Genomic DNA, 12260 nt, shown 5'->3' on the forward strand with positions numbered 1-12260 from the left:
CGCTTTGAAGAAATTGTTTGACCACAATAATACTGGACGTGACGCTACAATTGTACTGTAGCTAATATTAAGAGTGTACACCAAAACAAGCAGACCAAAAATGCACATTTTAAAAGTGCTATCAATCAACAGCTCATATTTACTAAGCAGTGCTATTCCATAGGCTAGCTTTCCGGTGCCGGAAGAACACTTTACTTCACTTGAATGAGCCGTAAGCTGCCAGAAACCTTTTCTGTTGCTTATGCCCAAGGTACCAACAACTCATTCTGTTCGGGAACATGCTAATATACTACTAGTGTGCATTTATGCTTACGTCAGCAAGAGAAAATGGCCAACTTAAATGATAGAATGCCAAATTAATCCAGCGCAACTCTGCAGAGGCGAGGGGAAAAAAAGGATATAAAAATATATAGTGTAGTATTTCTCAATCAAAAGTAAAAAATGTGCACAAATAGGTAATACTGTACATTGACATGGAGTGGCTTTACAATAGGCAGAATAAAGATGAATCTTTTGGAGTAGGAATTTTTTTTTTCTTTTAAAGCGTATCATAAGCGTGGGGGGGGGAGAAAGGGGAGATAGGACAGAGCTGGCGCAAAACGGAGTCTCTCTCCGGTACCATGCGTGTATTCCAACAGTCTGTTCCTGGTGTCTGACAAGACCTCTGGTCCATTGGCGTCTCCTTCCAGTTCCGACTTCTGGACAAGCCCTCGAACATATGAAACCCTATACGTTTCGCAGTGGAGCACCGCTTCCTTAGGGTATCAAGTTGTGTTTCGAGTATTACTTTGTCACTATATTTATTATCACTGGTGGTTTCACAAGCATTTTGTTTTGGTTGTTAACGTAAATTATATCAGATTATAACAGTTGCCAACAACGTAAATGTAGCTATGTTTTTTTTATTTTGATTCATCATTCATCCATTTCTCTTTCTTATGGTATGAAATTATGACTGTTGGGTTTAAATGAGTATAAACAAAGTGCCCAAATTATATGAGATAGAAAATTTACTAGTCATGCATAAGTACAGGGGGACCGTCTGATTGCAGGTTCATGTTAATCCTCGGCGGTGAGCATCGGATAAGCGGTTCCAACAGAAAGCGGACCGTCGGATACCGAGGACAATCTGTACAGTACACTTGAAGGGTATTTTATATAACCCCATAAAAACAGAATTGTCAATAAAAATGCAAAGTAGATGGAAAAAACACAATTTAAAAGTGAATCAGCCTTATGGTGTAGATTACAGTGAGTGTTCCCAGCACTCCAAAAAAGGTATGTGACACGTTTTTGTAAAAAAAGAATCATTATGTATTGACAAAACAATGCCAGTAACAACGCAATATGATGCAATGGGCGATGCAGGATAAACAAAAGTATAACCGTGTCTAAAGCGTAAGGAACAGGGGGAGGGGAGGGAGAAAGAGGGGGGGAAAAGGTGAACACACAGATAAGGAAAGGCAGTGAAAAGTAACAAAAAAAACCAATATATATATATATATATATATATATATATATATATATATACACAGTGTTCGACAAACCTATACATTTGCTCGCCCCGGGCGAGTGGATTTAACCCCCATGCGAGTAAATATTGGCCCAAGCAGCACACGTTTGGTACTAGGTGGCGAGTAGATTTTTTTGTGTGCCGAGTAGATTTTTTGGTGATTTGTCAACCACTGTATATATATATATATATTCTCATGAGAGAGAATATGCGGGGGGCACCGTTAACGTTTTGGGGTCCACAGCCCCTTCTAATAGCCCATTCCCACAGTTCCCCACAAGAGGGACTAAGTTACTTCCCAACACTCTCACTTCCAACACTGTCCTCTAAGTAAAAACAATAAGCGATACAACAGCGCTGATCGTTTATAATATGCCAGGCAGTGGATTACTACTGTGTTAGGATAAGCCACATAAATTAAATCTTTAACAGCCCCCCCACTTTGCGCACTGCTGATCTACATTGTATTTGGGGGAGATTGGGGGTCTCCCCACTATTCCCTTTGCACCCGCCAAACAAACTTACTTTTTCATTAAAAGGTAGTGCTGCCTATACTGCACACTTTCTCAGCCTTATGGTGTCTTCCAATGTAATAGTATTGCTTGGCAAATATGGGGCAATATCCCATCCAAAGAAACAAATACAACAAAGAAGAAAAAAGTTAGAAGCGCAGTCAATATGGGGTTGTGGTCAAACTCTATATCTTTATTAAAAAATCGTGTCCCTGGGACACGATTTTTTAATAAAGATATAGAGTTTGACCACAACCCCATATTGACTGCGCTTCTAACTTTTTTCTTCTTTGTTGTTACGGTTACATCAGGGACTGGGGGTTCCCTGTTTCAAGAAGCTGCGCCATTCATTGGGTTGTGGCTATCTTACTCATATATTTTTGCTAGCAAGACCCTATACGCACCGGACTGGTTCATGTCACATGTTTTTTGTTTTCATTTTTTTACAATTTTTGTTTTATTGCCCATATTCGTAGTAACATCCCATTTGGCGCTTCTTTATTTTTTGTTTTTTCTTGTATATAAAGAAACAAATACGTTTGGTTCAAACCATGCAGCATCACCTTAAGCCTCTTAAATGACCATGCTTGTGGGGGCTCTCTTACTCATTACACCAATATTCCATTTGCTAATTGGAAAACTCCAGCATACAACTTCATGCATTGGATGGTTTAGGATCTCAAAAACTCAATATGAGAAGGTGGCTGATGACTTCTATGTGCTTCTTCCCAAGGCAGAGAAAAAAAAAGAGCAAGCTTCAACAGATACAGTACTTTCTAAATATAATGTTAATGTGAAATAGATCTTGACTAAATGGGGGAGAAGTCAAAGGCTGGTTACCGTTTCCATTGACCACTCTAGACCTCCAACCCCATAAGAGCATTTGAGGTCATGGAACATGGCAAGGACATGATTATCTGTTTTTCCATTAACTGCCCAATGAACTCGGAGCTCCACACTGCAAATAGAACTTGGATTAGATCAAGAGGTCATGCTCTGAATCTGCAAGGTGGGAAGCTCAGGGGAAATCTGAGAAGTACTTAATAACAGAAAGGCTGCCGAATACTGTATGTAGAATAGCCTCCCAGAGACAAATTAAAAAAAATTTGGGATAGACAAAAGGCTTTTCCTAAATGTGAAAAGAAGGGAACGATCAATGAGTTCCATGTTTCCCAACAGATGGAAAAATGGGAAAACTAGGACGGCAAAGTGGTTCTTATGTGCCGTCAAATGCTGTGTATTTGTAGTCTGTTATTACCAAGCAGGACATCATAACCTCATGGTGAGTCCTGAAAATGTAGACACAATTTAGAAGAATACAAAAAAGGCAACGTGACATCTTTTTAATTTGAATTTTTTAACATTTGAATTTAAAGGAGGGGAAAAAATAATCTGTAAAAACAATTATTTAACATAGATCACAATTATTTCATGTAAGTCTTGCATGGAAACCCCACAACATAAAATGAATAAGCTTATCACCTGGCAAATAGATAGACGATATAGTAGAGCAGTTGGCTAAAACTCATTTCATGAATACCAAGGAGTATAAACATCCCAAAAAAACAAGAAACTTACCAATTCTGGAAGCTTTTCACATCGCTTAAACATGATCTTCAGGTAGAGAACGACAGCTAATCCTGAAGTGCTTTGGACATTTTGCAGAAGATCCTCTGAAAAACAGAGAAACCCAGCATTAAAACACCATCATCTACAGTATTCCCCACTTGAAAGCGGATATATTTCTTACCCCCACTACCAAACACACAAGTTATATACAGTCGCGCGGATGATCCAAGGCACTTCTTGCCCTGTGCCACAAATTCCACAACGATACCCCACTGATTGGTCACTCCGGTGTGAAGAACTGATTGAGAATGAGCTTCACGTTGATGCAGGATGTCTGTAATGCTAGCATTTAAATAAGAATCAGCGCCAGCTTCTTACGTCTGCCCCTTTCTCGCCTTGCGTTTGAAAAAGTTGTTCTAAGTTCGGTGTTCCAGGAACAAATAATATATCGTGCAATCCAAGAACAGTGTACATTACTGTTAGACTAAGGGACGAAAAGAGGTTTCTTATACCAGAAGGCAGACCTATTTTATAAGGAGCTAGGGAGCCAGGCTCCTTACTGTTACACAGCCGTTAATAAAACAGCCAGTCATTGTTGTGTAGTAACTTCTGTATAAAGAATGACAGATATAAAGAAAAATACTATAGGAAGATATGAAGATACTGTAGTTTTCTTGATTAGGACAGGATGGAAAAGAAAGGCTCTTCAAAACCGGATTGTGAGGATAGCTTAGAGAAGGGGTGGCCAACTCCAGTCCTCAAGGGCCACCAACAGACCAGGTTTTCAGCATATCCATGCGTCAATACTGGTGGCTCAATCAGCCAGTACTGTAGGCTCAATCATGGTGCTGAATGTAGCAGGGATTTCCTGAAAACCTGACCTGTCGGTGGCCCTTGAGGACTGGAGTTGGCCACTCCTGGCCCAGAGCTTCTTCTAGATTAATCAGAGAGGAAATTAGGGAAAGGCCCTGAAAGTTCACGGGAAACAGGCTCCTACAGACACACCACCTGCTAACGCCGATCTATAAAGCCACGTGCTCGTATTCTGTATTCACAGAGGAAGGTCAATGCACACATGAGTGTCGGACAAGAAACTGAAAAGCTATAAGACCTGAAAAGTCTTGTGTAGTTATTTCATGAATTGCAGGTTCGCTATCCTGGATAGATTCAAGGACTAATTTGTAATGCTCTTTGTAAAAGGGAGGAAGCGTGTCTGTGCATAAAAGACGATGACCGAAATAAGAGTCAATCTTTTGGTCTTTTGTAATTGAATCCCCTTTCAAATATCCTGTCAGCTGACCAAAATTCCCCTTAGGTACCCCCCACATTAGGACAGGTCCATGGGTTGTGCACACGAATGCTACTTACCATCCATTACAATACCAGTGAAGCAGGAGAGCAGGTCACGCATGGTTTTCCACAGAGGGGACTGGGGATCCGATTGAAGAGAGGACTCTACATGTTCCTGGACTTTCTGCACCAGCACCATGGAAACTTTCACCGTTGTTAGCAAGTCGTGCATCAAATGTGTCTGAGCAAGGCCATTTCCAAGAATTTTTCTGATAAGGGGGGGAGGGGGGCAGAAGACAAAAACATAAATGGCCATTTTACTGTACAGTATTACAACGTGAGTAATGTCATGGTGACATCTTATTTTCCACTCATGCAAATGTTTATACTACATTAAGAAGACGACAGACCGTGTTGTTGGAGTGATCAAGATGACAAGCCCCTGAAACTTTTGGTGGTCAAATAAGAGGGGTAGGGAGCCTGTGTCTAATAAAACATGAAGGGAGAGGGAGTGGCTCAGTGAGTAAAGACACTGACTGGCATTGAGAGTGTGAAGCTCCCGGTGCCTCAGGCACCAAAAACAGATTGTAAGCTCCACGGGGCAGGGACTGTGTCTGCAAAATGTCTCTGTAAAGCGCTGCATCAAACTAGCAGCGCTATACAAGAACATGCTATTATTATTATTATTATTATGAAGGATAACATGACCTAAGGGTGCTGGCTTTTCTTTATTTTGGTTAATGGTATTATTTTATGTGATTAAGTCACTATTGACTTAGGGCAAGATGTTGGCTTAATATTGCTGTCAAAGTCCAAGAGAGAGAAAAAAGAGAAGAGAGAAAAAAAAAAAAGAGAAACAGAGAGAGAATATATACAGTATATATTTAAATAAATTGTGCTGTGACCATTACCTCCATGAAAATGTGTCTATGTGTGGTTATTCATTTATCAAGATAAGGAGACTTACGTGGCTCAAATGTTTGCAAGAATGACAAGGAATCACCAGCACTGCTCTCTAATCTTCGCTATAACGTTTATTTTATGTTTGTATTCAAATGCCAAAAAAAACCACCGGTTATGTTAAAGCTGCAGTTCAAGAAATATCCTACGTGTGTGTTTTTAAATAAATCAGTTCTGTATTATGAGAAAATACTTGTAGCATTTAAAAAATGTAAAAAAAAAAAATATGTTTTAAAGACATTAATAATGTTTCTAAGGCCTCGGTCCCGCTGCGCTCGTTGGCGCGGGCGGCGGGTCGCGAGTTCCCCACCAGCAGGGGAATCCTCGCGAGCCGGTCCCGGTCCCCACTGGCTGCACAGAGCACTACACGCTGTAGCGCGTCAGCCGCTGGAGACACCAGAGAATGGTGTTTTCTAGCTTTGACGCGTGACGTGTGTGGCTGTGAGCCAATGGGGAGGGGAGGCTGCGGGAGGAGGAGAGGCTTCGGGGAGCGGGGAGGAGTGTGGAGTGAAAGCAGGTGAGTGCCTTTCTCTGTGTGTGTGTCTGAGTGCGTGCCTGTCTGTGTGTGTATGTGTCTGAGTGCGTGAGTGCCTGTCTGTGTGTGTATGTGTCTGAGTGTGTGAGTGCCTGTCTGTGTGTGTGTGTGCCCGAGTGCCTGCCTCTGTCTGTGTGTGTGTGTGTGTATGAGTGCGTGAGTGCCTGCCTGTGTGTGCGCGCGTGTGTGTGTGTATGAGTGCGTGAGTGCCTGCCTGTGTGTGTGTGCGTGTGTGAATGAGTGCCTGCGTGTGTGTGTTTAAACTTACCTTCCAGCTCCAGCCCGAGTCCGTGGAGGGAGGGGGGGGGGAGAGTAGCGGGTCCCTCCGCTCAAGCCACGCCCCCCCTCCCTGTCAAACCTCCCACCTCCCGCCCACCTCCCGATCAAACCTCCCACCTCCCGCCCACCTCCCGATCAAACCTCCCACCTCCCGCCCACCTCCAGCTCCGGCTCCCGCTCCCTACAGACCGCAGATCGCGGTCTGTGTATCTCAGCGCACCGCCTGTCAGCAGCGCAGGTGCGCTGACTCTGGGAGCGGGGCCTTAGCCTAATGTAGGAAGCATTTCCAAAGTGACAGTCCCCTTCCCCTTCTGATAGGCTCTGGCTCGAGACCCGCCCTCTCTGTAGCAGTGAACCAAATGTATCTAGTAACAGCCCAGTCAATCATATTCCAGGACTACATTGCCCAGAATGCTGTGCAAAAACTGAATTAAATAACCCGGAGCAAGCGATCGATTACAGGAGAACAGATCGATCTGCAGCTTAGCCAATAACTTGTCAGTGTGCAGATTGTATTGATGCAGATATTGAATGGGAAACAAATACAGGCATACCCCGCTTTAAGTACACTCACTTTAAGTACACTCGCGAGTAAGTACATATCGCTCAATAGGCAAACAGCAGCTCACGCATGCGCCTGTCATCACGTCCTGAACAGCAATACCGGCTCCCTACCTGTGCCGAAGCTGTGCGCAAGCAGGGAGACTATAGAGCCTGTTACACATGTGTTATTTACATCAGTTATCCACGTATATGACGATTGCAGTACAGTACATGCATCGATAAGTGGGGAAAAGGTAGTGCTTCACTTTAAGTACATTTTCGCTTTACATACATGCTCCGGTCCCATTGCGTACGTTAATGCGGGGTATGCCTGTATATATATTTTTTTTTAAAACGGCAGCTTGAACTGCAGCTTTAACCCTCCCTTTACAAAGATATGGTCACGTTAATAAAAGAACATGTTAATCTCGTAAAGCAGTACCTGGCGTAACATACGCAGACCTAGGAGATCTGAAAGGTTATGAATGAAACATTACGCTTTGTTTTCCCCCTCCCTGCAATGCCTTGCTGTTTCTTGTAACCTCTTCCCCACCTTACTCCCTCCTCCATCATGCCTTGCTCCCCTTTGCACGCTCTGCCTTACTGTGCCTGCTCCGCTATCTGCACGCTACACTCCCTCCTCTATCCTCCTCACCTTGCTGTCTCTCCTTCCCTCTCTTTGCACTTGGGAAAAAAATGGCAAAAGTTGGCTTAATAAATGCATGAAGTCCTCTTGGATTAGAGCAGGGGGGCGCAGAAACTGGGGCAGGGGTGCAACATATTCCAGTGGGAGGGGTGCGGCGGTTACACCCTGCGGCGTTGGTTGCCATGGCGACACGTCACTGAAGGTAAGGGAAGTCGCAGACCCCGTGCTCTTCCCTGAGGCATCTCAATTAAATGCCGGGGGATCGAGCAAGGCCTCTTGCAACTTCCCTTACCTTCAGTGACGTGTCGCCATGGCAACCAACGTCGCAGGGTGGCACCGTGACGTCGGAGACAAAGTAAGGAGGGGGGGCGCGAGCAGGCAGGGGGGCGCAGACGGAAAAGTTTGCCAACCCCTGGATTAGAGAATAAACCGAGATTTGAGGTGACTCCCCCCTTTTGAGTTTTTTGCATAACAAACATGTGAATGTAGGTGGTGTAACTGCCCCCTTCTGTACGGGCACAGGATGGGATTAAATATAGAGTTTCACATTTTCACAAATGTTACTGGTTCTAGTTTCCTTGTCCACAAAACGACTACGTATAAACACACAACTACAACAACAGCGCACACACCATTTATTCTAGCATAACTCAAACACACATCCAACAGTTCCATGCATTAGCACCTTCATCACAAACACATTCTAACATTACCCATTTCCTTTTTATAAAACCCCTGCCAGGTAGTCAGGAAAACTATGTGGTGTTGGTGAGCACTCTGGCAGGAAAGGGGTTAGGAACCCATTGTATCGCGCGAGTAACTCTGCCTTAAAGTACAGTGGCGTGTGGCACTTACTGGTTCTGACGTTGGAATGTCTGCAAAACCTTTTCTAGGAACTGAAAGACTGTAAAGGAGAAAAGAAATATAATTACACCGGAGCAGTCAGAACAGTAAGACGCTCGTGGATGTCTCCAACATTTCTGTATACCCAATATATAACCTCTACCCACTTCATGTTATAATCTGTGGGCACCAAATACTTCTCACTATATTAAGGATATGTTGAAGATTCCCTATGTAATCCCCCCCCCCCTTTGGGATTACTATGATCACTTAAAGGGTTAAGGGCCTCAGAGGGTTAACTGTGTGCGTTGCTGTAGTGTAACGCCCCCCTTCCATCTACTGGTACAGAGTGACTGGGCAGATAGCTAGCCATGCCCACCTTCTAGGGGGTGCTTAGCCTGCCACCTAGTACAGGATATAAAGTATACTTTTAACCACACCCGCTGTAGGCGTGGTGATCTGTGATGTCACAAGTTGGTGTATATATATATATAGGGCTGTAGAAGATTCACTGTGTATAGTCTAAGTGATGAATTTATATGTAGGATAGGATTCCGTCTTTTTTTCCCCTTTACATTCTTTATTTATTGTATTTTCAGGAAGGAGGAGGAACAAAAAGCAAAAGAAGCGTTAGTGTGGGGTTAAACATAGCACAGAGAAATAATTAGGTTACAGTTTAGATAGTATATAGTAAGAAACCGTTTGTACAGGGATATTATGCAGTTATTTAATGCGTAGAGGTCCTATCTGATCCTTTACTACAAAAGGTGCAGGTCCATTAGTTTGATCAATATAATACAGCCTCAGAAGGATTCCCTCTTCTTGTTTGACAGTCCACATTAGAGGCCTTAAGAATGGTTGTATGCTATTATCTGAATCCATAGGGCGGCGTCCTATGCCCTGAGAGGGCTCCATGGGATAGTTGGACCAGCCACATCAGAGGGTCCATAGCTGGCTCCGCTACAGGTCGCTACCAGGTTGCATGCTGTGCACGTGAGAGGGACGTGGATTACCCAGAGAGAGAGAGAGTAACACAAGGCCCGACAGGGGCCTAAACAGATGAACATCTAACAAGGCAGCCCAGTACAGGGCTGTTAGATAACAATGGGGACCAAGCCTCAGCCCCTCCATAGCAGGCCGAGATAGCGGCAGCTAGGGAAGTAGGTTTAGACGGAGCCAGGAAGAATGCAGTTGGGTCTTTACCAAGTTCCCAGTGTAGGAGGATACAACTAATAAAGCTGCTGTGGAATGAATAACGTTTCTGGCACCCATGATTGCTATATCATCGCCCAGCCGCACGTATCCAGCACCCCGACAAGGTAACCACATCTGAGAAAGCCAATATAAGAGGCATTGATGTAGACTCCCTACGAGACGGACAGAGAGGGTTACACCTAAACAAGCCGTTTTGGTCTATACAATGTAGCCATGTAGCTAGGGGTGTGGCCAGTCGGTGGCAGACTTCTATTTAAATGAAAGGAGGACAGACAGATCTCTAAACTAGTACAGAAAAAAAGATAAATTACCTTGTCATATCACTATTCAGCTGAATAGACAATACCACATTGCAATAATCGCCACACTTTGGTGGAGGACTCTGTCTCACTTTGTATTGTATTGTATGTCTTTATTTGTATAGCGCCAAAAGTGTACTCAGCGCTTCACAAAGAAGACAGTACAGGGAATTATAATTATACAATAAGTGCAGCAAAATCAGACAATGGGAAAGGAAATCCCTGCCCCGAAGAGCTTACAATCTAAGAGGTATAATGGGAAACTTACACAGAGACAGCAGGTGAGGGAGTAAGTGCTGTAGATGGCAGTGCTTGGTCACAATGGGTGGTGGGAGTGACTGAGTGTGGGACAGTAGCCATGAGTGCAGTCATGCGTGAGCTCACTTTGCTTTAATCGTCAAATGAGATAATCTTCTGTATAATTTCTTGTAATGTTCTTGTGTGAAATGATTCAATTGCTTTACATTATTGATATGCTTTATACCTGGGGCAATACTGGATATATGATCCCACTAAATGTATAACCAAAGTACTGCCCAGGTGATTCCATTAGATCACAGGCTTGTGAGAGCTCCAGAAACCCATCTACATCTGCTTTACAGCTGGTTATCATCTCTGCTTTCCATGTAAGAAACTCTCCTCTTCAATAACAAAAACAAAAGTGAAAATGTTCTTCAATGGTTTGTAACTAAATGTTTTCCCAATATTACCCCACAACTCACTCTTTTGGAACACTCCAATGCTAAACTTTCATAAACAAAGAAACTAATACTCGGCATAGGTTCGATATAGCATGAATTAGTAATAGTGAAAGGTACTCACTTTCTAGAAATAGACTTGTGACACATGTGCTACCTGGAAGAAAAACATATGTAGTCATCTTAATGCTTTTATCTTAACTTTGATGCTAAAACCCTCCCCATAAAAACTACTACACAGGAGCACAAGCAGCGGCTGGTAAGGGTTGTCGCAGGTGTTCCAGCATTAACTCCCAATAAAGGTGTCAACTCTGGGTCATGTGCGATGACCCGTACTGACACTTGATGCATGTGCCCCTTAAAGCACATCCATTCTTATCACCATTGCACAGCGACAGACATCTCTATGAAGGAATAGCTCAGTACGTAAAGACACCATTCAACAATAACACCGTGTTTGAAGTACGGTTCAATTCCCGGTGTCCACTCCTTGTGACCTTGAGCGAGTCACTTTATCTCCCGGGGACCGTGTCTGTAACAATGTCTATGGTCCCTGTTGTAGTTCTGGGTTGGCATGGGTGTGGCCCCCAAGCTCCTACGCGTACAGAGTTCCCTGGCGAGTAGCACGTTAGAAAAAATTGGAAATAAATACGCACTGCGTGTCTTCTAAGCATGGGACAGAATAATTTGAAAAGAGACATTTGTTCAAAAGGAAAGCAAAGCGTTCTTAAAAATATTAAGCACTCTCAATAGAACTAATCTTCCAAAAATAAAAAGGAGGTTTGCACCTCTCATTTTGTACAGTAGTACAAAAAAAAAAAGCTAGTAAAACATGACCATGAGACCAAATATGTAGGGCTGTTTGCACATTTAATATTTAATTCAATGAAGGGTCTATGTTATGCTGAAACCAGCAGTGCTGGTTATCATTTCATAGGCAGTGTTTGTATATTACCTGAGATTACAGCTGAAAGCTTTGCTTTTTGTGAAGTCATATGGTTATTCTCAGATCCACTCACGGGTGAAATGGTGTATGAACATTAAAGGATTTATACTGAGAAATAAGTGATTGTACCAAAGCTCAGTTTTCATAATGTCTTTCCGCTGCGATTACCTATAATGAAGTTTTCCATGCAGGCGGCCAGGTTATCCACCACTTTCCTGTAATTTTCGGTGTCTTTGGTCCCAATGTCCTCTTTCAGACAGCAGGTAAAAGCGCAAACAGCATCTGCCTTACACTGATCTGGAAGGCTGTTCATGGAGCTGGAAACCAACAAAGCCGAAGATAGCAAAATAAGATTAACAAGAGGTACAATACGTATATCAAAAGGCAGTTATTTTTAACGCAGCTGTCCAAG

At 43.2% G+C, this 12260-nt stretch overlaps 1 protein-coding gene across 6 annotated transcripts in view; it reads right to left on the reverse strand.

Annotated features, from left to right (window-relative positions):
• The window catches only part of THADA (THADA armadillo repeat containing), a 438996-nt gene that overhangs the window by 418037 nt on the left and 8699 nt on the right, over positions 1-12260 (reverse strand). For all 6 annotated transcript variants that reach the window (XR_012800897.1, XM_075595760.1, XM_075595761.1 and 3 more), the window contains exons 5-9: positions 12017-12165; positions 11027-11059; positions 8703-8751; positions 4963-5153; positions 3604-3698 (exon numbers count right to left, since the gene is read on the reverse strand). Coding sequence is in view for 5 of the 6 variants with exons in the window: in XM_075595760.1 (XP_075451875.1) it covers positions 3604-3698; positions 4963-5153; positions 8703-8751; positions 11027-11059; positions 12017-12165 (517 nt within the window). In the remaining variant the exon portion in view is untranslated. The remainder of the gene's footprint in view (positions 1-3603; positions 3699-4962; positions 5154-8702; positions 8752-11026; positions 11060-12016; positions 12166-12260) is intronic.

Source organism: Ascaphus truei, chromosome 4, assembly GCF_040206685.1.
Source record: "Ascaphus truei isolate aAscTru1 chromosome 4, aAscTru1.hap1, whole genome shotgun sequence".
NCBI lineage: Eukaryota > Metazoa > Chordata > Amphibia > Anura > Ascaphidae > Ascaphus > Ascaphus truei.